The 26475-nt window shown below is 35.3% G+C and overlaps 1 protein-coding gene across 1 annotated transcript in view; it reads right to left on the bottom strand.

The window, feature by feature from the left end:
- LOC118271609 (sialin) overlaps positions 1-26475 on the bottom strand; it is a 56977-nt gene that overhangs the window by 29238 nt on the left and 1264 nt on the right. The window contains exons 2-6 of the mRNA XM_035587707.2: positions 22978-23046; positions 10593-10762; positions 9950-10083; positions 7720-7922; positions 762-848 (exon numbers count right to left, since the gene is read on the bottom strand). Of these exons, the coding sequence (XP_035443600.1) occupies positions 762-848; positions 7720-7922; positions 9950-10083; positions 10593-10762; positions 22978-23017 (634 nt within the window). The 5' untranslated portion in view covers positions 23018-23046. The remainder of the gene's footprint in view (positions 1-761; positions 849-7719; positions 7923-9949; positions 10084-10592; positions 10763-22977; positions 23047-26475) is intronic.

Raw genomic sequence — 26475 nt, 5'->3', positions numbered from 1 at the left:
GAGAACCAAAAATAGCATCATGAGGCATCATCTTAGGAAACATTTCAATAACATGTTTTGATCAAGTTTTCACAAAATCTCTAAGTACTTCTAGTACCTACACGACTTTCTACACGTTTTATTATTTCAATATATCTCGGTGATAAGTCTGAAAACTTTCCCCGGAGCCTCTCAATATCGTTACGACCGTTTTGATATTCCACTCGAGCATTCTGTAAGTGCTAGAAAACCAGATAATAACTAGATATACAACGAGCATGATCCTTTAGTGGCCAATAACTTATTTGTAATGGAAATTGAAACCTGCTATAACTTGCAGTAAACTAACTGAATAAGAAGTACATAGTTAATAGGATATTAAATGAATTGGTTGATGTAATAAAAAGCTTTTACTCATAAATATGAACAGAAATAAGTCATCTTTTAAAAAAAGAACGTTGCCCCACACTAGGATTTTCTTTTGTACCGTCGTCGGTGCGTTTACAAACATACAAGTTCACATACATGTGTCACCCAGACCCGAAACTACTATTTGTGGATCACACAAAGTCATTGAGGTGTGAACACGATCGTCAACCTGATTCATCAGCCCTTTCGATACCCTGGATATTTTTAACATGCTTAGTAAGACGTAGGGTATTGTAGATCTAGCTACAAACAGCTACAGAACAACCATAAATTTTCTAATGAAAATACCTTTCAAAATATCACCATAAAAGTTAAATTCTCCCCAAATTAGGCCAAACTATATAGTACTTTACCTGTGAAGTAGAAAGCAGACTCCCATCCGAAGTGGGCGATTAGGAAACCGCAAATTGGCATTGTCATCGCTGCACCCAAGGATGACGCTGCAAGAAACATAGTGACGTTAGGAAAATCAAATAAATTATGGTTTTGAAGTTCCAAGAAGCATAATAATTGAATGAATCTATATTGTATACCTACGACTACTAATATATAAAGCTCAAGAATTTGTTTAAACGCCAAAATCTCCGCAATTACTGGTCCAATTTTAATAATTATTTTTGTGTTGCATAGTGCATTTATCGAGGAAGGAAAACATCACGCTACGACCTATAGGAACCAAGCAGAGCCTGTAGCTGGTCTTGTATAAAATCCTTAAGATTCACCACAACAGTTCGTGGCTTTTTAAAATATTTTTTTACTTAAACTAAACGTATAAATGTTATTCATTCCCATGGACTTTGAATCTCACTCCCTTATGTATTTTCTATACAATCAGACACAAGTAAACCTACTCATACTAGCTTTATATAGACGTAGGTTTTATAGGAATATAAACGTAGAAGTACCTAATACAGCCACTTACACCGACCTAAATCGATAGGCAAACATGTTTACCTAGGACTGTGAGTTTCCGTTTTATCTATGTGTTCTAGGAAAACTGTTACTTATAAGATAACTCTTTGCTTTGCTTACAATGTTGCAGAATTACGTGGCTATTATATGTATTACTACTACAATGTTTAATGTAATTACTATTGTAGAAGGAACAAGATGTTTTTCTTGTCTTTCTTTGATGTCGCAACAGAGCATTTACACAGCATAATTTTAAAAAGGCTATGCTCAATAACTTGTGCGAAGTCTCATATTATAAATGTTAAAGATTGTTTGGATGTTTGTCTGTCAAAAATGCTGAAACTACTGAACGGAATTTGATGAAATTTGGTATATAGACAGGGTGACTGACTTGGGTGATTGGATACGGGCGAAGCCGCTGGTAGAAGCTAGTAAAAATATACGTTTCAAAAACTGACATTTATAAACAGATAATGATCTATCTATACAGCTAAGTATAACATGGCTATATGGCTTTTCTTCTTCAAGCCGTAATAAAATAATGAAGTTTAAAACTGTCTTATCCGCTAAGCCCGTGGATTATCCACGAAATTAATCCTCCATGCTAATTGTTGCTTATAAACTTAATTCTGCTAATTAGACTTATCTGTATGATACAGGGCTCGTGTATGATATGATTTATGTTTGTTTTATGGTATAGGAAAGTTTATTCGGCTTTGAAAGATCTTAATTTTATTATAGCGGTGTTATGACTGTCAGGCTAACGAGAGGTCAGGTTCAGTACCCTTAGTACGAGTTTGCTATACGTTTAAAGTAATCGAAACGAAAGAGCGTTCGGCGTTCTGATTGGTTGATTTATTCGAGCCGGCCAATCAGAGCTCCGAACGCACTCTCGTTTCGATTATTTTAAACGTAAATCAAGCTTATACTATGGGTACAGAGTTTCCTATAGAATTTATTTATTTTATTAAGCAAATTATGTTTATTTGATATGATTTTATGCCTAAACGGTTAAACTGACTTTGATTTATAATACAAACACAAAAAGAAAGGTACTTTTTAATGATTTTGGAGGTGTTTGCGAGTTAAGAGAGAACATGCTTATTTTTTTACAACTTATTATTCTGTACATAGAAAAATCCTTCAAACATCCTACACACAACACGAGAAAGTTTTAACATAATAATCGATCATTAATCATACAATCAAAGAATGGGTAGGCAGAATCGAAAGTTACAAACAGGAGATTGTTGAAAACTATTCAATAGTTATTGAGTAAGAGCTACAAAAAAACATGGCCGCGGATATTTAATCGTGAACTTGGCAATGGTCGCGAGTAGGTCACGTAGTGTTGCCAACCACTGCTTGCAGTCTACAATGACGTATATCGTAAACTAAAATGCTTTATTATACCAATTTACTGTACTGTATATTGCATTATAAACCTTATTTACTGGTATTACAGTTCACTGGAATTAAAGCAAGTAGCCCATATGTTTTCAATGTAATGGTTCATTTCAGTGCCAAATTATGTAATGAATCTGTTCAGTCGTTTTGCAGAAACTTCTATTCGGAAATTACTGTATAGAGTAGCATGTATCAAACTGGGCACTACGTACGTATTATACTTGGTTTTTTATGGGGGTAAAAATCATCCAATCACTTGTCTCGCCTTGGGCGAGACGAGAGGAGAGTGTCAGACTCTTACTGACTAAAAACCACCATGTTCCTACTCCTGCTTTTCGAGCCGGAGCCCCGGTAAACCCGCTAGATAGTCCGCAGCTCCGGATTATACTGAGCTAGACTAGTATGTATCTTAATATTGGATATCCTAAGTACATACACAAACATGTTAGTGTTTAAGTAGATAGATAAAGTACTACAAGCATCTCTCCTATGTACTTGCACTACACACACATTGCAAAACCAGTATAAACTGATCTTTGAACATGAAGAAAGATCATACAAAGCGAGACAATGATAAATTGGTATTGTTTAGTAGCCTTTTGTAGATGTATAATGTAGGTGCGAAACATAGTTTGCAGTTAGCAAGCATATGTTGTGCTGTTGTGCTTGCGCAAAGAACAGAGGAGTCTCTGTCTTGGGCTATAGTATGTTACTACACAACATAACTATGGAGGTATATGTACAAACAATACAATAAGCTCTTTCTAGAAACTTGATGTGTAGAATTATCCAACTACTTCTTATTAAGATTTATATATATTATAGGCATATGTAATATGTATCCTACATATTATAGGCATATGTAATATGTATCCTACATATTACATATGCCTATAATATATATAATGATACATATTATGTTATTATTTTTTTAATATAACTTTCGTGAGTAGTCTATCGGCTTACTCACGTAAATGTTTGACGCCTCTAGCATGGCTTGAAACTAGTCGAGTTCCTCGTCAAAAATTTACGTGAGTAAGCCAATAACATAATAATTAACATTTTATGTTTTTAAAATTAATCTTTCATCTCATAATTCATAGAGAATACAGCATGAATCAGCCTTATTAACGAAAAACTTCGCAACCCAGTTATAGGTACCTACTTAGCACATCTTTTATCTTATATCCACAGACGTAGGTAATCTCTTAATCTGGGACATTGGTCAAACGATAATATGTTTAATACACATAAGTAATGAATGGTAGGGAATAAATTTTTCCTTGCTGTTGCTGTTAGCTCAGTAGGAAAGTTCCTAGCAGCGAAGAGGTCAACGCATCACAGTGACGTAGTGATCTACTTAGTCTGGTCTAGTTTAAACAATCGTTCACTGTTGCTAGGGCGCACTTATATTGTACATCCTTACTAATATATGGCTTTGTTTGTCTTTCTTTTACATCGCTACAGAGCGATTTTAGATTTATGTTTGGATATTACGAGATAGCTGGTCGCATTCTGCTCACAACTAAGAGCCCCCATTACATTTCGAAATCAGTCGAGCATCCTCAAAAACAACTTCAAACGTTATTTACAACGACTTTTTATGTTCCATGCCTTCAATTTCTCTTCTTCAAGCCAAAAAGTTAAAAGCAGATAATAAAACATACATAATTGCCTATATTTGCAAAGGTTTTTCCTTTTCCTCGAAAATACCTAGACCCACTTGGCAAAGGACGCTACGAAGGGCGGTGTCGTGACTAGATTAAATATGTAATTACTGTTTATGGGCGTAAAAGGAAATGAATGACTTTTTAATTTATTAATAAATCAAGTCCGCTACTGATTCTTGGTAATACTTGAGACTATTTTGGTAAGTAAAAAGGTCGTATCTCCGTAAATTACTTGTAACAGCTAGGCTTTTCTGTAACTGTCAATTTGAAGTGAGCTCGATCGTGTTCTCTCCCGTTATTGGTCAATTATTCTCACAACCAATGACATGGCGGACCGTGATCGAGTTCACTAGATCTTTCGAATTGAACGTTACAGAATAGCCTAGCTGAAATTAATAACAGATCTTAATCGACAATTACTGGATGGATTTCTGTTTTTGACAGGAATTGTATACAACTAATATCAAGAATCGATCTAAACCTAAGATGCTTTGCATTAATATCGGCTGAAATGATTTGATATACAGGGCTTATTATTTTATAGCTCCTTAAAACAGACATTCACGGCAGGGAGGCATCCTCGATTCTCTAACAATCCTTAAATTCCTAACCCCAAAAGGCCGGCTGCGCACGTGTAACGCCTCTGGTATTTCAAGTGTCCATGGGCGGCGGCGATTGTTTACCATCAGGTGATCAGTCTGCTCGTTTACCGGCTTATACCATAAAAAAGACTTCAGTTTTCCGCTCATTAGGTGGCGCTTGTGACGTTTAAAAGGAAGGAAAAGGAAGATTTGCTTAAGGCATGTCTTTACCTACTCCTTTAAGGAATTGTAGTGGTAAAATTATGTCATTATTACGTGTGCTGTTTTTATTAGGCCTCTGAAACGGATAAGCTTAGGTATATTATGACATCCAATGTTTTTATTGACGTTAATACTAGAACTAATGTTTTGTTTATGTATGTTATTGACAACATCGACAAGAATATTGCATTATGTATGACAAGTGTATGACATGCCAATTAACGCATAAGATAAATAAACATTCTCTACTAAAAAGTGACAAAAATGATCAAATTATCTGAAATATTCCACCTAAAATTGTCTTTTCATCTTAATTTAAAATTATTACAATCAAATTCTACCTAATACTCCTGTCAGGTCATCGATCGTAGTAACAAGAACCTAGCTACAATATAAACTAGTAGGTAAAACCATTTCCCTACTTACAAAATTAACAAAAACTACTTTTTTCGCAAAATGACCTCTCGGCTTCAGATGATAAGGTCCACAACAACTGCAACAGTGTTACGTTGAACTTATGACCCGGTATTTACGAACAATGCACGTAGAGTAGTGGACCGATTCCATTTCATTCATTAATCAGTTGGTAACAAACGGCAAAGAGTAGGGCCACCATCATTCTCGAATTTTCTGAGACACTTGTTTTTTCAAACTGCAAAAAAAATACAATATCTCTGAATGGTTTCTACCTGCGTTCTTCTAGAATATTCTAAAGCTAAACTGTTTCTCCGAAACTTTTTTTCGTCTACCGAAATTTGGGTCAATTGAAAATTGAATGAAAGTGTGTCACGTTGTATTGTCACTTTTGTTTTTACAGTTACGCACTCGTCTGCGTTACAGTTAGGACAAAAAATGTGACAACATTTGATATTTCGTATGGTTCGACACGTGCTATTAATTTTATCTATGTCTCCTGATATTGGCTGCACAAACGTCGACGCAATATATGTTTGCGATTACATTAGCCCCCGCCATTCATATTATGAGTAATAGCAATCACTGATAATCAGTTAAAGGAAGCTCTTGTCGAATCAAGTAAACAAGATAAAGTTTTATTGCGACCTGACAATTATTTGATTTATATTTTGCGATATGTTACGACTTACGACCCACATTCTAGACAGAGACTGTTTAGAGACAAGTGCTATTGACTTGGGGCATGGAACATTCTCGCAAGCCTTTACGTCACCATTTCACTTAGATATGTACATAACTTTTATTAGTGTTACGTCAAACGTGACATATTTAAATAATAGGCATAGGTATTGGGTATTGTTGGTATTGACCAACCAGACCCGATTGCTTGTATTGACAAGCAGTTGATATTATAATAAACTTATTTATTTCTAAACTACAACTAAAAATAATAATGGAACCATATCATAACTGGTGTATTTGAATAAATAAAATAAATAACGTCACGCCTTTTATATACCCTAACTGGTAACAAACACTACTTGCCAATTTGATAATATAAGTCTCGTGAAATAGGGACTGAGGCGAGCGTTTGTCATTAAATAAATTAATTGTTAGTTTTACTTCTACCTGACATAATGCATTTTTTATATAACTATCTCGAAGTCTGTTCCGGGTAATGTCTGATTAAACGTTTTTAGTACGACGCACAAGGAAATGCATTACTACGAGTTTTGTTACCAAGGTTCCATTAACCATGAATTAATAAGTAGATACCTACATGTAATTTAACTTATGATCAGAATCTAAGTCACGACACCGCAATTTTACTTCTTCTGAGAAAATATAAATTCAATCTTAGATGCAGCAAAACTAATTAAGATAATTCCCACAGAAAAATAACAAAGACGCAGTAAAATCGTGCAATCGCGTAGAATTTTTACTCGAAGCGGATGTGGGTACATTTAAGGACAATGTCATCTGAACTGCATTCGAGAATAGACTCCGACGCATGTTCCTAACCTTGCCCACAATCATAGTCGCCATAGCTACCACGTGACCACACGTCCCGTACTAAAATAATACTAAGCCGCGATTCTCAGAACTGGTTAACTGCAGCATGGCAACGGTTGCGCAAGGTTAAATCGCGCGGTCAGCATATAACAGCCAATGAGAAGGCGCCAATGGCGTGACGTCAGCGACCACGCCTGCGCGCGCCTCCGCGGCCATATTGTAGCTTTCAAATACACGCATCACTGCGAAATGTTTGCGCAGCGACACGGAGCGATAACAATTCGAGCCCTCTTTACGTGTACGTTACACTTATGATATTGATATCACAAACGTCAGATGACGGAGGAAAGCGGGGGCCGGTCAAGGCAGACTGATAGCTCGCTGTAACACAGATTTATGTCGCCCTCTTTGAACTCTACAATTTGCAGACGTCAACCGCCAGTATATTTTGCATCATTAATTGCAACAAATGGCTGTTTCATGAGACCGTTTGTCAGACAAAACATTTTCTTAATAAAAACTAATTATGGCTTCTTGGAACTTCGTTTTTTATGTTATAATTAAGAACTATAACTAAGAATTGAACTTACCCATCATGTTAGACATAAATTTCGATCTGTCCATTGGTGGAATCCATTTGGATGCCATTGGGAGGATAGCTGGCCATGTCGCTCCGAGAAGGAATCCCAGTAATACTCTGACTGCAACAATCCATCCAAAGCCGAGGGCTGCAGAGCCAGGAGTAAGGAGGGTGAGGACACTGGCGAGCAGAGTGCTGTACCCGAACACCCGTCTATATAAAAAATAAAAAACAATGTTTAATACAGCGATAGAAAATAAAACATTTCAAATATTTATTTAATATGTTGTTTATGACAAAGCTGAAAAAAAATCTCATTCATCTTTTAAGATTGATATAAATCATAAAAATCATTGTGTATACGATGTCTTAAATGAAAAATAAAGCTGCGTGTCGTCGATGTGACAGGCAATTCAATACGAGGCACGTCAAAAATCTGCCAGCCGCATCGACTGACACGCCAACATTTCACGTATGATCACACAGCGCTCAGTTACTCGATAACGTCCATAAATCGCAGCGCATGCCCGCCCGCATACATTGCGAGAACGTTCCGCGTGAATCATTTCCCGACATCTCCTTTTTAAAAGAATCCGAACTCTCTGACTTAAATTTCTGCTTGCCTCAAGGTGATTTTCAGTATTGAAAGTTTCTCCGTTCGTAAACAAAACCACGTTGGGATAATGACTTCAATCAATAGCCAAAAAACTTGTTCAACTTGATTTCAGCGTCCTCAATATAGTAGTGTTATTCATTGAATTAGTCAGCAACCGGTCCATGCCTGGCACAGTCACGAGTTCTGCTGCACCGGCTAATTAATTCAATAGCGATATGTATTTATAATTGTATCAATTGGCATTAATAGAGTCGTTTATATTTTATCTGCACCGGCTCCCTATTCGGGAAAACGTGTAACGGTTATCGCGTGACACGAGTCCGTGTTTTTTGTATGTAACTATTATTATAATAAAGGGTTATAAAGGAACCATACATACATAACTACTGATAACCGTTATTCATGTTTATTGTGAATTTGTACAGTTTTGCTTGTGATGTATATTAGCTATAATTATACCGAACACATCGTGCAATGTACTCGTAATGAAACCAATTCTTCTCATAATAATTGTTAGCAATATAATGGCGTCGAGAGCAACTGTTCCATTATGAGTGATTATCATAGTTCAAACCGATGGCAAGGACCAAAAGTTGCTGTCCAATCAGCTTCGTTGACTCTTTCTGACCCTTTTATTAATAGCTTCTAGAAAGTTCGACGTTAAATTATTCGAACAGGCAGAAATTACAAGGCAACTGCGTCGTGTATAATTTAAAATGAAGTAACGCCTATATCTCTGATTGCATCGCGAAAAAATACTAATGTCGAACGTAAGTTATTGAAGAAAATAAAAATGTCGGAACCGGTCCCGATAAATGAGAAATGCATGGTTACAAATATTTCAAATTCGAAATGCAAAAGTCAATGTGAATAATTTTCGGACGGGCGGCATTCGGTCGCTGCACTCTGCGGGACTTTTTTTTATTTACCATCCCACTCCTTCATTAGTGTATTTACAGGGTGCTGCCAACAATGAATGGGACCGTATTGAAAAAAAACTTGTTTACTACACAGGGGCCAAGTTTTTTGTTGCGGACTGATACAAAAACAGTTACTATTTGCAAATTGGTCGGCATTGCGCCGAGTTGTGCTTGGGATTGGCTGGGTTTAATACAGTTACAGTTGCCAAATGCTGTTTATAATTCAGTCTGGAGTATGAGCGTACGTCTCTACGCGAACTAAAAACATGACTTTCTCACGCGACTTCTATATTTAGACGACAAATGGCATAAAAACGTGACCACCGAACCGTTTGAACAGGTTGTGTACTTACAGGTCTTTAAAGGGATCATCTTCATAGTAAAACAATTTATCCTGAACAAATTAGTCTAGATTAATCGAACATGACAACTTAAAGAACTTGGCCTAGTTGTAGTTTATAATGAAAAACCGGTCGGTCATTGCGTTCCTAAGGAAACTTATAATAACATGTTGTTTAAGGACTTGGCGGTAATCGATCCGCGAGGTGAAGCAACATTGTATATTACACGAGTCCACTACAAGGACAACAAGAGATAAAAAGCTTGAGTTTCCCAAAATTTTATTTTCTTCAAAAGGTTAACAGAAGACAGGTATATTCTTTAAATGTTTGGATAGAACGGAGAATACTGAATCTGTTTCTTACCTAGCACCAATAATTTCTGCCAGTCTGCCACCTGGCAGTTCTGTGAGCACGTATCCCCAGAAGAAACAACCGAGAAGGTGATTCTTCTGTTTCGTATCCCAGTGGTAACGAGTCTGCTCGATATGTTCTGGGTGCTAAAAGAAAAAAGGAATTTCCAACCTTAATAATATTCTTTATAAAGTGCTAATTGCCTTATTCCCATCAATCTTGGTCTATAAATTACCACAATAATATTCTATATTATAAAAACACAAAGGAAATGACTATCAGTTTTGTGGTAAACGGGAATAACCCACGGCGTGGGGCTTCAAAGAGCATTGTATTAAGTTGAAAGATTTTTTATTTTCGTTTTAACAATCAAAGAGCAAAAACTTTTCTAAAAAATCCTTAATTGAATCGAGAAACCCATGTAATCATCTTACTTTAGGTAGATTTGTAAAACCTAAGACAAAAACAGTAATTATTATTTACTTCAGAGTAAGAGGCACTAGCGTAACTTTAAGAATCATTTCATTGTATAAAATCCCGAGATTTTCTTCTAGAAAGTTCTATCAAATTCCTCATTCCTTGCGATCGAGCTATAAACTACGTAAGTTTCAATTATTTCCAAGCAATAAATATTGGAGGAAGCTGTAAATCTCACCTCAGTAACGTTGTGAGGGCCTAAGGTGATGTTCAAGGCAGCAGTGTGGTTGTCATTGTCATCGTAAATCATTTCCACAATTGCAATCGTGAGGTTCACTCGGAGGGCGTAGTTCAACATGAAGCCGAGGAGGACCATAATATTTAGTACTTGGACACATGTTAGACAACCTGCAACAAAAACAGAAATAGACATAAATTAAAACATTAAATCCAACTCAGAATCTTTATCACAAAAAAGGTTATGGATGTTTGTGCATGTGCTATTTGCAACTACGTCACACAAAAATAGTTTTAATTGCCAATACGACGTTCAAATTCGTACAATTTGTGTCGTATAAAATTTGCGACGAATATTTTCGGCTATCAAGGACGCGGTCATTAGATAAAGATATTTCATATGACGTAGTGAGCCAGTAACACAAAAAGCTGTAATACTGAGTTAGAATAAAACTACAGAATACCATGACCAAATTAATATTTCTAAAATCTAATTAATTATACAAGAGAATATATAATTTACTTGCAAATGCGCACAATTTTATGACTGACATTTAGGTTCAGATATTATTAATTTTAAATTTATCTAAGGTCTTATTAAACTCATAAACAACACTTATTTAATGTAAATTTTAGCAGAATCAACTTAATTGACTTGTAAAGACGTTATCAAAGTTAGATGAATCATCATGACTAACTCTACGCGTTGGCGCCGACCTACTTAGCTTATGTTAAAACTTCGTGTGTAATCCAACTTACCTACAAAAACATTTTAAAGGAAAATACGTACTGATAAAATACCTAAAACATAAGCCGCAAAACAATTTCAATACCTACTATGAAAAAAAAAAGTTAATAAATACATTCATAAAATGTTGTATAATAATATAAAACAGGACTTATCCGTAAAAAAAAAAACAAAATCATTGTCCCTCTACATAGAGCATTTAAATAAAAAATATTTTCTTTCGATTCTTTAGAAAACTACAATAAAATTATTATTATTTCTATAGCTGAATAAAAAAATGTGTTTTCTTGATGATGCGCATAACTCACATAGTTCACTCGACCTTGCTGGCAAATTGTGAATTTTATAACAGTTACCTACTACTACATTCTTGTACTATAACGTTTATTGCGAATTACATTCTTTCAAACAGGAAATTAACATTCTTAGTTGCTCTCTCTGAGCATATTTACGATATAATTAAACTATGAGAGCAACCTGCAAACTATTTTATAACAGACAATTAAAAGTACGACTGCCGGGGAAGGGGTCTCGGGTTTGATTCCCGGGCCGGGCGAAGGGCATTTTTCTAAAATTTCTCAGTGGTAGCACGGAGTCTAAAAATGTGCCCGGTATACAGTAATAGACTCACCACTTACAACATGAATTGTGAAATTTGAGTGTACATGTACATTGGCATAATACGCACCTCTGCCTACCCCTTAGGGGAATAAAGGCGTGAAGTTAAAAAAATCTATAAACGTGGATCCACGAGGGACAATGTGTTTTCTACTGCAATCTTATACAGGGTGTCCCTGAAATCGACGTCCAACAGGCACCAGATTATCGGCAAGGTTCCAAATGTTATCAGAAAAATATAAAAAAATTCTAAGTCCTACAGTTTTTAAATTACAGTGACTTATGTGTTATCCACGAAAAAGTACACCCTGTGCCAGTCTTTTGACTCTTGTTGCTACAAATCTTTATTTTTTCGTCTGCAGTCTTCCTTACATTATCCTGAATAGTGCTCCAGTAATATGGAATCATAAATTCTTAGCCAACTGCTTTAGATTGGAAAACATTGCTAGTTTTAGAGGAACCAAATACTCTGAATAAAATTTTCACCTTACTTTAAGTGACTGTACTGAATAAATTATGTATGGCGCTAGTAGTGGCAAATTTCACCAAAGTTGGCGCATTTAATAAGGATTATAAAATGGTATAGCACTTTGCACATTATTTCTTAAATTCGACACATAAAAAGATTTTCCAAAGAAACTCCGTTTCGATGAATTTATTTGAACTTACTAAAATTTCTTCTAGTGTACTCAAATAATGGGTAAGATGAGAAAAATCTGGAGGAACAAAAACATCACCAAAGCAACAAAAACCCGGCTAGTACGAACCCTCATTTTCCCTATTTTTTTATACGCCGCTGAGACGTGGACGCTGAGAGACTGAGAAAAAGAAGATAGACGCCCTAGAGATGTGGTGTTGGAGAAGAATGCTCCGAGTGTCATGGACAGAATTCCGGACTAATGCCTCCATACTGCAAGAACTTGGCATAAAACAGCGTCTGTCAACTTTAGTGCAAAGTCGCATTCACAAACTGTTTGGGCACATTTCAAGGCGAGACAACGACTCCTTGGATCGCCTTGTTGTCCAAGGCAAAGTGGAGGGCTCTAGACCGCGTGGACGATCTCCGATGCGATGGACCGATCAAGTCAAGGCAATGGTTGGTAACCCCGTGCACGAGTGCACCAGATTGACCACCAACAGGGAGCGATGGCGGGACATCGTGAGGCGAGCAACATCTACCACACAACCCACAGACACTACATGTTGACCACGACCACTCTGTCAAGAGTGATACGAATGAGAAGAAGACTCAAATCATACGTTACAACCTCGTATGCACTAGACAACACTTTGAACGCGATTTGTTATCATCATGTTAAAAATCAGCGAGGATCTCTTGTGATCTTGTCAAACAACATTGTCTGTCTACTCATGATTTCGCTTGCAGCATTCGTCCGCAATATTATCGCTAGAGGAACTGTTGTCATGCATCGTGTTTCACTAAATAATATTGAATGATTGCAATATGATGTTCATAGTGCATCAAACACATTATCAAATGTGTAGTAAAATCAAAAGGAACTGCGCGGCAGATTCATGTACACAGCATATCGACGCGGTAGTTGTATGGCACATGAGCCCTTACACACAATTACTCGTCATATCCCCATCAAAAAAAAAGTACTGGGCGAATCCTCCGATTACATGTTCACGCCTTGTGATCAAATGCGGTATGAAGCATCAAAATGTTCTTTAGTTTGACGAGAATGATTTATTTGCACCGTTACAAGAAATTGCAGGTAAAGTTAAAAATAATTTAAAAATTAAATAATCAACACGGTGCAAAAAAGCCAGTGCTCAGCTAAAATCCCGTAGCCCTAGTACGATGGCTCGAGATGCACAACACCAGTTCCTCTAGCGATAATATTGCCGACGAATGCTGCAAGCGAAATCATGAGTAGACAGACAATGTTGTTTGACAAGATCACAAGACATCCTCGCTGATTTTTAACATGATGATAACAAATCGCGTGCAAAGTGTTGTCTAGTGCATACGAGGTTGTAACGTATGATTTGAATACACTACAAGAAATTTTAGTAAGTTCAAATAAATTCATCGAAACGGAGTTTCGTTGGAAAATCTTTTTTTGTATCGAATTTAAGAAATAATGTGCAAATGCAATACCATTTTATAATCCTTATTAAATGCACCAACTTTGGTGAAATTTGCCACTACTAGCGCCATACATAATTTATTCAGTACAGTCACTTAAAGTAAGGTGAAAATTTTATTCAGAGTATTTGGTTCCTCTAAAACTAGCAATGTTTTCCAATCTAAAGCAGTTGGCTAAGAATTTATGATTCCATATTACTGGAGCACTATTCAGGATAATGTAAGGAAGACTGCAGACGAAAAAATAAAGATTTGTAGCAACAAGAGTCAAAAGACTGGCACAGGGTGTACTTTTTCGTGGATAACACATAAGTCACTGTAATTTTAAAACTGTAGTACTTAGATCTTTTTATAATTTTCTGATAACATTTGGAACCTCACCTGGTGCCTCTTGGACGTCGACTTCAAGGACACCCTGTATACGGCATACGAGAGGTCCAAAACCACTTATTCGATATTTTTCATCAACTGAGTTAAATATTAATAATAAGTATGCAACTTAAGCATGTCACATGAGCTTACGGATTATATTTGCTTTGCCAGTGTGGGAAATTCTATTTATAGTTTTGATATCGCTAGCTAAACTATAATGAATCATTGTATTCTATAAATGTAACAATAGTGTATCAGATTACTTGAGTGCAAGTTACATAAATCCTTACGTTTTATTATTATTTGATAGTTTGCATTCATGTTTTACTTTTATATAAATATAAATCAATGTAACGAATTTCTAGTAACTACTATTTTTCGCACTATATTAGCTACAAATTTAATCAATTCGCATGGTTAACACGTTTCGCCCACCATAAACATAGCATTTACGTCACATTGACTAAGGTAATGTTCTCGCGAAACCACTAGCCATATGATCTCCCCATTAATCTGCCATTGGCACCGTATAAACAGTTAATCCATTTAAATAGCCAAACACGTGAAGTCAAGGTTAATGCATCTGACCAACCCAGTTATAGACCGGTCTATGAATTACCATAGATTCATGAATATTGTTGACATTACGCAACGCCCGGCGAATATTCGAACGAATTTTAATATCTGACACAAGGACGGTATCGGTTCTTTCTGTTTAATCTGTGGATTTATTTTAGGGTTTAACGTTAGCGGTTATTAATAGATAAGAGGTTCCGGAGTGACACTAGCAGTTCTGGAATATTCTGGAGTATAAATCATAAAAAAAAATATAGTTTCTTTCATAGATGCCAACGCATCGGTTTAGAACGTCACCAGTTCTTGTTTTCCTAATCCACGTGTGTAGCCACTCGTGAGGCGGCAATTATCACAACAACGATATGAAACATTCGCGAAAAAAAAACTTGGCAGCACATGCAAACCATGTGCGCATAAAACTGAAATAACTGTTGAATAAGATCATTTTCAGTTTCAAATATTTTACTAGAGAAAGATTTTATGAGATTTTCTTTGACAAAAACTATTTTGCTTTTATTTTATAAATTACGCACTAAATCATGGTCACCTCATGCGCATACGTCTTAACAATAAACATTGTTTTACGTAATCGAATCAATGTGTGAAATGTGTATTACAGTTTCAATAAAACTCGTGTAAAAATATGAATTAAAATTGTAGACTTTTACTCTTCGCAACAAGTTCTGCGAACCGTGCAAAACGAGTTTCCAAATAGGTCAAAAAAATGTTTGCCAAAAATGTCCGCGAGCGCCGGCGCCTGGTACCTAATATGGCTGATTAGTAGTTTTAGTAGTATACATCAGCATATAAAACGATTCTAATTTTTGAGAGGTCAAACTAGAAAAAAACATCTGTCTAACAGATGCTTCAACAAATTGCCATGTCAATCATGAAGTCGATTAATCAACGTGAGAGAATAAACTACATTAACCTGAAATACTGAAACGAAACTACATTTCTACACATTCCGACTATCTAAACCCAAGTCAAAACTAACATTCAAATGACGTCAAAATAATGAAAATGAAGAATTCTTGAAAAAAAAATCATGTTATACAGGAATTTAAAATGAAGCGTGCTTGCTGGTCAGCTAACGAACTGATTTTGTGGCACGTGTTATTCTATTATGCACGTATGCAAATCGTTGGCATTCAGTGTAGACCACCTGCCGGATCATGACCCTGGCGAGGCAACGTCATCGTAAACACGAACGCTTTAATCCAGATACCAATATTGAGTACTATTGACGCATGTCTAACACTAAGCAATCGATTTAAGTGCTATTAAAATGTTAATTGGACGATCGAAATTTATATATTTTCTGATAAATACAAGGGAATCCCAGAAACACTTAAAATGTTAATATATATAAGAAGTGATACTTAAAGACCATTATTCTTTTTTCCGTAAAAAAATTGAAGCGTAAAATGATGGTCACCCTACATGAAATTTAAAATGACGCAAATATGAAAAAAAAAATGTTTGTCAACAACTAGGTGTACTGAACTGATATTTTAAACAGATTTCTTCACAACTAAACAAAATACGTCATTAAAACAGGATTTTTTTATAACCTGTGAAACTATGTAACTTGCAAATTAGAACAGATGTGACAATTCATTAGACGGCACTCTATAAATTCTACACATAGAGCCCTATGACGCAAAGATGTGTGTAAGAAATAATTTATGTAAAAAAAACTGATTATCAAAAGCCAGTGATGACACGAATTGACAAGTGACGTCACAATAGTGATGTAACTTATCGTGAGTATCGAATAATGCCATTACCGGTTATTAAGTCTTTATTCACCGTTACTATCGAGTTTTTTAAAAAACCATTATTGTAATTACGTAGTTCCGCATATTGTCCGTCATCGCTTCGTTAATGCAGTGTCAATGCTCTTTAAAATGGAATTCTATGCCATTTATATTGGTATAGTTAGCACTAGTTATAGCCTGTGGGTTCTGTTGCGTTATTATTGATGCTGGTAGCCTCCATTTCTACATTTTTGAAGACGTTTAAGAGGGGAATGAGTTTCAAATACTTATCTTCAAGGATATATCAACCCTTGAACATCTCTATCTATTTCAAACTTTCTTTCGCATTCATAAGAAACAAGCGAAGCTATGAAATACGTGTGTACTTATTGAAATTTCAACTGGTTTTATATATGCGACTGTCAAATTGTCAAATCTAGGGTACCGAAATGTTGGGTCAACACAATACCGGTAACGAAAACGAACCGGTTAATCCGAATATTCATACGTAAACACGTACTATGCAAATCCGTTACAACTGTTTTTAAAATAATTAACTGGAGCTGATATTTGCATAACGCGTTCTTAAATATTGAAATGAAAAGACTTGTCATTTTAAAATATTGTTCTGTTCAAAGCAAATTAAACATGCAAATCCGATGTCTTTTCTTGACATTTTAAAATTGTGAATAATTTGTTTAAAAATAAACAATAATATACTTATTGTGAACGAATGATTTCAATAACCAGTCTTAAGTGTATGTAGTTAGTTTCCTTTATTCTGTATTTTCTGTGCCAATTTGGCAATTTTCCGTTATCACTCAGCATTCAAGGAAATTGTACATAATTTTGTTTTAGATTACAACTACAACGCATAACCTTAAAATATAAATTATTACATTTGCAGGGCAATAAATTAAAGTTTCATACATATAATCGTAAAATAGTAAAGTGCGAATTAACGGAAATATTGCTACACTACATATATTGATTCTGCCAATAAAAATAGTGCAGAAATTACTAATAGTGTTTCAATAGTGAACATTCTTCTACTACTCTATAATAAAAATGTAGGGTGGCCCCACCATAAAAATTTTCAAGGACAACAATTATTTTTACTGACTGTACCTTCAATAAACGTTATCAAAAAATAATGTTAAATGAAAACAAAAGAAGTGTGCCACGGCCGATACGCGAAATAAAAGCTACATGACATTTTCGAAAATAGCACTGCGCCTACGCAAGTTTCGTAAGACAGTATTTGTTGCAGACATGTGTAAATTGTGAATGAAACTTGTACTAGTACCATGCTCTGCTTGAAGGACTAGTATGTACGCTAAATATTTTTTAATAATTATATTTTTTTTCTTAAATTTCATACACATTTTATCATAGAGCAGTAGATTATCCGCCACGTGCATTTTATGATGACGCGTTTTATCTAACTAGAAACATATATGGTTAAAAAAAGGAAACATCAAGGTTTACTGAAGGTAACATATCTACGACTTAAATATTATCACGTGGTCTTAATTATTATGTAATGCAGTTTTAATCCTAAATGAATGACTCACATCTGCAACCGTCAGACGTCTTGACGTAAGATATCAGAAATCAAGTTTCTTAAGATTTGCGGTCATGAATCCGTATCGAAAATAACGCCGGTTTTTCCCCGAAGCTTTAGACGTGAGTCTTAAAGATATCTATTTATTATCGAAGTCATATGACTAGCATTAAAAGAGGGAATCCTAAGCTGGGTTAGGCTTAGGATTCTCATAATTTCGAAACTTAATCTTGGTGACATAAATTATATTAAAAGCTTATATACAACGATCATGTTGATATTGATCATATGAATCAATTCACTAGTGACTAATAGAGCACAAAGATTTGAGATTATAAAACGAAATATGCCTATTTTGAAGACATTTTGGTTTCATATCCGGGTTTGCCAGCTAGCATTTACAGCTTTCTGACCCACTTGATACGGTCCTCTTAAAAATAGTGAACTGCTTGCTCTTTCGACATCGATACAAGATAATTTCATTTCCAAGAAAATCAATTGTGGCTCAAATAATAAGTTTGGTCGAGCGTAAATTGAATAAAAAGTTCGTAATTGTGCTATCATTAAGGTAGCATGAAACAGACATTGGATTCCACGATGCGAATCTTGGAATAAGTTGGTAATATCCTTTTCAACCGCTGTGTCAGAAAAAACTACGATGCTATGTAATTTGCCACAGTAAGTTTATGGTCATCATTTTTTCCTTTAACTGCGATCACAGACACGATTTTTCATGCAGCGACTCGTGACGAGCGATGTAATAGCAGTTTCTAATCTACCAACGTCATAGGTCGCATCTTCAGACTGCATAAGGTTTTACCCGTTTTAAATTATTTTTATTGCGACTCGAAATACCAATTAATGACATAAGCAGAGACATATTGAATCAATTAACTTGTCAGATCGCATAGAAATTGCTTGATTAATGGAGATTACGAGCAGTTTCAAAGAGGCTCTTTGGAAAGTTAAAACGAAAGTAAGTGACGTTCGAGCCTCGAGTTGTACGCAACGTAATTATCTCAATGCGTTCGTAGAAGGACTACAGACAGACTACACCTACAAAACTAATGGTAAAAAAGGCTAGGTAAAAAAGCTTTAAATGATGAATATACAAAATTAAGAAATTGGGTATTACCTACCAGTTATTAAAAATTACATATACTGCATTAGAAAAGAATAAAATCTATCAATCAATTGTCAATACCTAAAAACGTTTCTTAATACGCAAGCAACTACATATTTTTAAAATCGCCTCAACAAGCATGTCAAAGATCACTCATGCTTTGCAGCATATAATCCCCGAAGAGTCGGCAGTGGTGTACCGTTAGCCACTTCACATGACCACTGCAATTACTCAGTAGCCATTAGCATGCACTTTGCTTACCGTTGAACACACATAATCGTAGCTCATCGTTTGACTGCGAAGGCTATATGCACTTTACGAGTAAAACCTTACCGACAGTCTTTGATTTTATAACTAAACTAGCAAACTCGGCGAACTCCGTTTCGCCACCAATGATTTTCCCTGTTTTCCTGCTTTTCTCTTGAATTTTCCTAAATGTTCTTTGCTATAAACCTCACGGAGCCCGAGACCTTTCCAACGAATGCAAAACCGTGGAAATCGGTTCGTGCGTTCTGGAGTTATAGCGTCAGGAAGGAAATCCCGACTTATTTTTATATAATTTTTTAACTAAATATCAACTTCGAAGAATTTCCAACAAGGTAATACATATTGGTATTGCTGTGATAATTCTGAATATTTTCAATTTAGATAATATTGACTTAACGACTTTTATTAAAAGTGTGATTAAAATAAAAAAAAATTAAGAAAAATTAGAATAATTTAAAAAACTAAAAAACCCGACTGCGTTTCTTTATAACATAAAAATGAAAAAAACAAGAATACAAGAAAAATTTAAGCAGTCGGGACCCATTCTAAATATTATGTTTTCTAGAATTATGGCTTTCTAGAGTGGGTTAAGTTAGGGTTAGTTATTTTGATATATCTAGTGTCACTTTCACAGTAAATACGAATCAAACCACACCTCTCAAGCCAAAATCCATCGAGTCGTTCAGGCTAGAGAGTGAGCAATATTCGAATTTGGCGCCAAAAATCCGCCATTTTGTTTTTTTACACATTTTGATATATCCAGTGTCACTCTCACAGTAAATACGAATCTAACGACACCTCTCAAGTCAAAATCCATCTAGTCGTTTAGGCTAGAGAGTGAGCAATATTCGAATTTGGCGCCAAAAATCCGCCATTTTGTTTTTTTACACATTTTGATATATCCAGTGTCACTCTCACAGTTAATACGAATCTAACGACACCTCTCAAGCCAAAATCCATCAAGCCGTTTAGGCTGCAGAGCGTGCCAAACAATTATACATACATACATACATACATACTCTCGAAAAACATAACCCTCCTTCTGGCGCAGTCGGGTAAAAAGACATGTCCGCAAACAATCATGGTCACCCTAGCCTAAGTTTGACGTTAGATGCGTTAAAGTTACAAACATTATGAGGATCTTGAGCTAGGTGTTAATTTGAAGGCTATATAAGATGCACTTCCTAGTTTCAGCCATGTCTATATCGCGCTAAAGAAAAAAAGGTGGTCAGTAACTACACTAAGTAAGCACCTATGTATTCTATCTTTGACATTGACGAACAAAAAAAAAATTTCAACCCAAATCAGTCTGATTAGATACTAAGTTATTCTTTTTAGCGTGCGAATTTAGTGTAACCATATTACAATTTCCTGTTCTAGGACACAAACTAATTAATGTGTGACAGCTTCCAATTACAAAAAAAAACCGTTACTCGATTGACGCCATTAAATTAGCTGAGGCGACGACGGTTCACTATTTTTTTACAATTAATTGTTACACTTGCCAAATCATGCATTAGGTACCTACTGGCACACATTAAATTGAAACTGCGAGTCTTTAAATCGTTTAACAAGGCCAGCGAATTAGTTCTAATACAAATTAAAAACATTAATGTCATCCTCAGCTGTCAAAAGTCTGATTAACTGTGAGACTCGATGTTCAATTTACTTTTTTATTTGACACTGGCAGTATAGTTGACAACTTTGTATTGGAGAGTCAGTTGCCATTAAGAAGAAAAAGAATTTACTGTTTTTTTTTTAAATTTCGGTTTTACGTAGACCTAAAATCATACATGAATAATTGTACGGACTTAAGATTTACACAGGTGCGATAACCGTGGACTACCGCTTACTGTGTAGACAGTTAAAGAATGTCACTTTATTATAAGTATGCTGTACAATGCAAATTATGTTGGTATTGCCAAACTAATGAATGTTCACAATTCGCCTACTATAATTGAATTCTCCCCATTCTTATGTCACATAATGTCTATATCATTGACATAATATCATGGCCTCATCTTTAGATTCTAAGTTGGTTATTTAATTTATAAATTATGACATTAAATCCAATGACTTGAAAACAAAATGTATTGTTTTTCTCAAGTTTCCATGACACGTTTTTTTATTACTTTTACATTTGAATCGTCTATTACATATTAATGTTGCATTAATGTCAGTCTACTTAGTTGTGGATCGCATTTCTGCAAGGTTACGTAAATTTTGCTATAAATAGGACAGTCCGATATAACTACAAATCAAATTAATAATAAAGATTTTTTTAAAACAGGATTTATGCATACACCGTACGTATCTACGTATTTATTTTAACTAGGTATCCTAGTTCTAAAGCAAGATGTGTCTCAATGTTTAATAGCTTCTTGCTCTATAAAAGCCAATCCAAGGACAAATGTCTGCTTAATCAGACTACTAAAACCTCTAATTATGTTGTTTTTTTTTTTATCCGTAACACTTTCTATTCAACCATCGAGACACATTTGCTTTCGCTCTCATTATTACAGATTGGACTAATAAAAAATCATGCGGATGATTTTTTTGCCCTGATTTCTATAGTCAGCATCAGGTCTCCTTATAAGTATTATCTCTTCCTAGCTATGATAAAAAATATTCAATAAAACTGAACGATTAGAATTTGGAATTACTAAAATCTAGCAAACTGTTTTCATATAAAGAAGTCTAGACAATGCCGCAGACATACACTAAATAAATAGTCATTACATAAAATTCAAGGGGGCAAGGAAAACCGGAAACACGATAATGGATTGACATGAGATAATTTTCGCGCGTTTATTTTTAAAATGGCGCTGGCTGCGCGCCAAATCCGCAGATCGGAGACCGAGACACGTCACAGACGTCCACGTAAATGTTGCCAACTTTAATGCTCTTACACGTTCTTGTAATAAAATAGTTTGAAGTTGGAACATTTCGAATCACCACCTACGTAATCGCTTACAGTCAGATAAACTGCAAAATCCTATATACAGCTAGGTACCATTCTGATTATGTGATTAGTCATCACCGAGACACTATAAGATCTATAAGTTCCTACTATTACAAATAAAACGATAAAATACGTTACAAAACGAATAGATTCAAAAGAAGAATACCAGTAAGTACCTACTCATTCTCGGAATGTTGGAATAAAAAAAAACAAATAAAAAAATAACTACTTAAGTACGAAGGTGCATTGGAAGTGTTAGGTCACGCCAAAGCGTCATCCTTACCTGTAAAGTTTCTCGGAAATGACTTCTCTGTTTTGGCCATGGTGCGCGCCTTTGGAATGACTATAGGATCTGAAAAAAAAATAAAGGGTTCAATTTAAAGACGGTACCATGATAGACACTTTAATATAATTTCCTTGACTAACAGAAAAACGCTGTGGTAAAAAAAAAACATTTCATTCATTTTTTAATTTAAGTGCCAAGTCAATATTGAATGCTTGAATTGCAAATATTCTATTAATAACTGCCACAGTAACCTCAATGCAAACATCGCTAAATTCCATTTGACAATTTATTTAGTTAGCTTGGTCATCATAACTGACAGGCCTGCGGTTTAATTAGCAAACAGAATAATTTCCGCTACGTCTGTGAAGACGTTTTTAGCCGCCATCTTTAATGGTTCATTGGTCGTTTACACTTCATTGCAATCGACATGTAGGTAATAGGTATATACGCAAGTGTGGTTGGCGAGTTAAATAAACGATATCTAATTCGCAATAACATAGTATCAGGTAACTGTGCGAGATCGGCGGCCGTTCGGTATTTACACACAGCTTTTTTTAAACATTCAATACTCCTGGGGCAGTGGACACAACAAGCGTTAATACTGCTAATGAACGGGTGACGTTGCTACTCGATGGAAAGAAAGTGCGACACGAGATACCGGCCCGAGAATTGTCAATATACTGTAAGTCTTACCATGACACATTGACATACAAATATTATTAGCAAATAATTACGAATATTCTCTCTAATTGTTTTACAATGCAAATGAAACAATTTATGTATGCCGAATTCGGTACATTCATTTTCCGAGAGTAGGTACAGTTGAAAAGCAAACTACATGGTAGGTAATAAAATCCAAATTAAATTACTACAGAACTTAATTAAAGATTCACGATGGCACATGGAAGGATATTCATCTTTATACACATTGCATGTTAAAGTTTTTCTCTAGATCAGGGGTTCCCAACCTTTGCTTGATCAAGGACCGCTTTAATATCATTCTGCGTAGGGTAAGGACTATTACTATCTACCTAGTTATTACTTTTTGTATATGATCTCATACATCATTTTCTGAAAAGTTGAAAAAGATAAAAATAGTGACCAGCAAATGCAGCAATAGAAATTAGTTGTTCCTTTCCGATGTCTTCTTTGACATAAGTAAAATTCGAGCTATAACTTAGTCTATGTTTGTACTTTTATCATATTATCACGGGCCATATCCTGTCTTCACGGACCACTGGTTGAGAACCACTGGTCTAGATAGTTATGTAAATTGCGAAGCCGGTCGTCATTGAGTCACCAGTGGTAGACAACTGTTGTTAACCGACCTTATAGGATGAACATGAATCGACATGACATAAACGCGATACTTAATCCACCAAGAGAAACATGTTTACTGTACAATAGGCATTAAATTGACGGCCTAAGAGTCAAATAATATAATTTTAAGTACCAAATTGAACATGTTACATGTAATAAAATTCACCGTTAAACTTTAAGTTAGCGACGATCGCCTGGCGCCAGCCTATAACGGGGTGCGCAGGCGCCTCGTGCAGTTGATTGGCGAAAATCGAACTTTAATTACCATTCGGCAGAGCATCTGACATATCATATTGATGACCAGCATTCATTTTCTTACCTTTTTTTTCTTTACAGGTACCAAAAATGGCACGAGGAACAGAAATTACTCAAGATTAACTTGACAAGGTTGTTGAACTGAATTTAGTGTAATAAAGTCATTTCTAAGGGTCCGTGTTTTATTGCTGTTGCTTTCGTACTAAGTCTGTCATAAAGCAATACTTCATTTTATTACATTTCTGTGTAACATTATCTTCGCTTTAGTGTCAAGGATTTTAAACTATAGATCCTTTTCCTGCTGTTTAGAGCAGAACTATGAAACTTAATTGATTTTCGCATGTTAAATTACGGTGGAAGCCTAGTCAATTGATAATTTCCTACACTTTTTGCCAATATTCATTAACTATAGGCATCTATGTAATTTGCCCAGCTTAGTGTCATTAACCCGGCCAAAACAACCATATCATCGAACCAGAAAATTGTTTGGTGAAAGGTCATGGAACTTACCACGAAATCATGGCTAGACTAATTTATTGTGTCCCGTTTTTGCTACCCTAGAACTTGGAACGTGATAACTAACGACTGAAACTAACGCGAATCTGATTCGTGTAAATCTATTTTGAAACGTTCAAGGTCGAACCCATCGTGGTTATGAGATTATCATCTTACACGCAGTTTAAAATCGACTTAGTTTATACTACTCGATTAAACAATTAGCATTATCATGAACACGTGTTTAGATATTATACTCGTGATTAACTAACTATTTCTGTTTGCTTAGTAGACTAGCCATCAATTTAAAGGTTTATAAATAAAACTAACAAAATCCATCCTAGGAATGCAATAAGACATTTATCGATCGCTCAAAGCAAATATCTTTTAAAAGGAGACCGCGACAGTTAACGTGAACTTTTTGCAAACCGCTTGCCTATTGTCAATGCTCGGTCGCTAGAAAAAAATAAACAAATTGCTTCTTATCTCTGGCAAACCACTTCCTCATGTCCTTCCGTTATGTTGTCTTTCCGCTCTTATATCGTTTGATTTAAGAACACGGCCACAGACACGGCATTGAAGAAACACTACGCAGGTAATACCAGCGTTTGGATTTTGATATTGGCTTAGTACCTACATAACAAATGTACGCATGTGAAGGTCAAAAAGCTGCGAGTATCATTTACAGTTTTCTTAGTAAAGCACTTATTTGCATAAATAAGTCACGATGCATTGCGTTCCGTGCGGAAATAAAAGTGGTAACTAGTAACTACCTAGTAGGTTATTACCGATAGGTGTAACAATGCACTTGGTCTTAAAGTTTTATACCTACGGCAAAAAATCTGTATAATAACAGGATGCAACTAGCATCTTATGTCGAGATGGTCTCGTTAAACATCTTGTAACAAATTAATTAATTAGATAACTACCATTAAAAACATATGTATCTAACTCGCTAACGGATGGCGTTTTTCGTCAAATGAGTTTTCTACGTTTTTACCTAAAGTCGTATAGGTAGGTAATTTTTTGGCATAGGTACCATGTTTCGTAAAAAAACACGTGGTTAATAAAATCAATGTGCAAATAAATAGTAAAATACCTAGTTTCAAACAATGTCTGAATGAAAAAGGCTAATGCTAATCGGATGCAAATAATAAATTGTTACCTGTCACTGTCACCTACCCGTATAGCTTCCTAGAATACATTAGAGTGGAAACATTACCGACATTACCTACAATATTACATCTTTGGTCTATAGTTACACATATTACAAAAGGGAAACTATTGAACACTTTGCTATTGATTATTTCCTGAACTGTATAGAAACATGACAACACTTATAAGACTACGAGTTATTTGAATAATATGTTATTTTCGAAAACATTACACTCCTTTTTGTCAGTATTTATAGTTAGTTACTAGGTA

The sequence above is a fragment of the Spodoptera frugiperda genome, chromosome 5 (genome assembly GCF_023101765.2).
Source record: "Spodoptera frugiperda isolate SF20-4 chromosome 5, AGI-APGP_CSIRO_Sfru_2.0, whole genome shotgun sequence".
NCBI lineage: Eukaryota > Metazoa > Arthropoda > Insecta > Lepidoptera > Noctuidae > Spodoptera > Spodoptera frugiperda.
The sequence above is the reverse complement of the archived record's forward strand: the minus strand, read 5'-3'. Positions and strand labels throughout refer to the sequence as shown.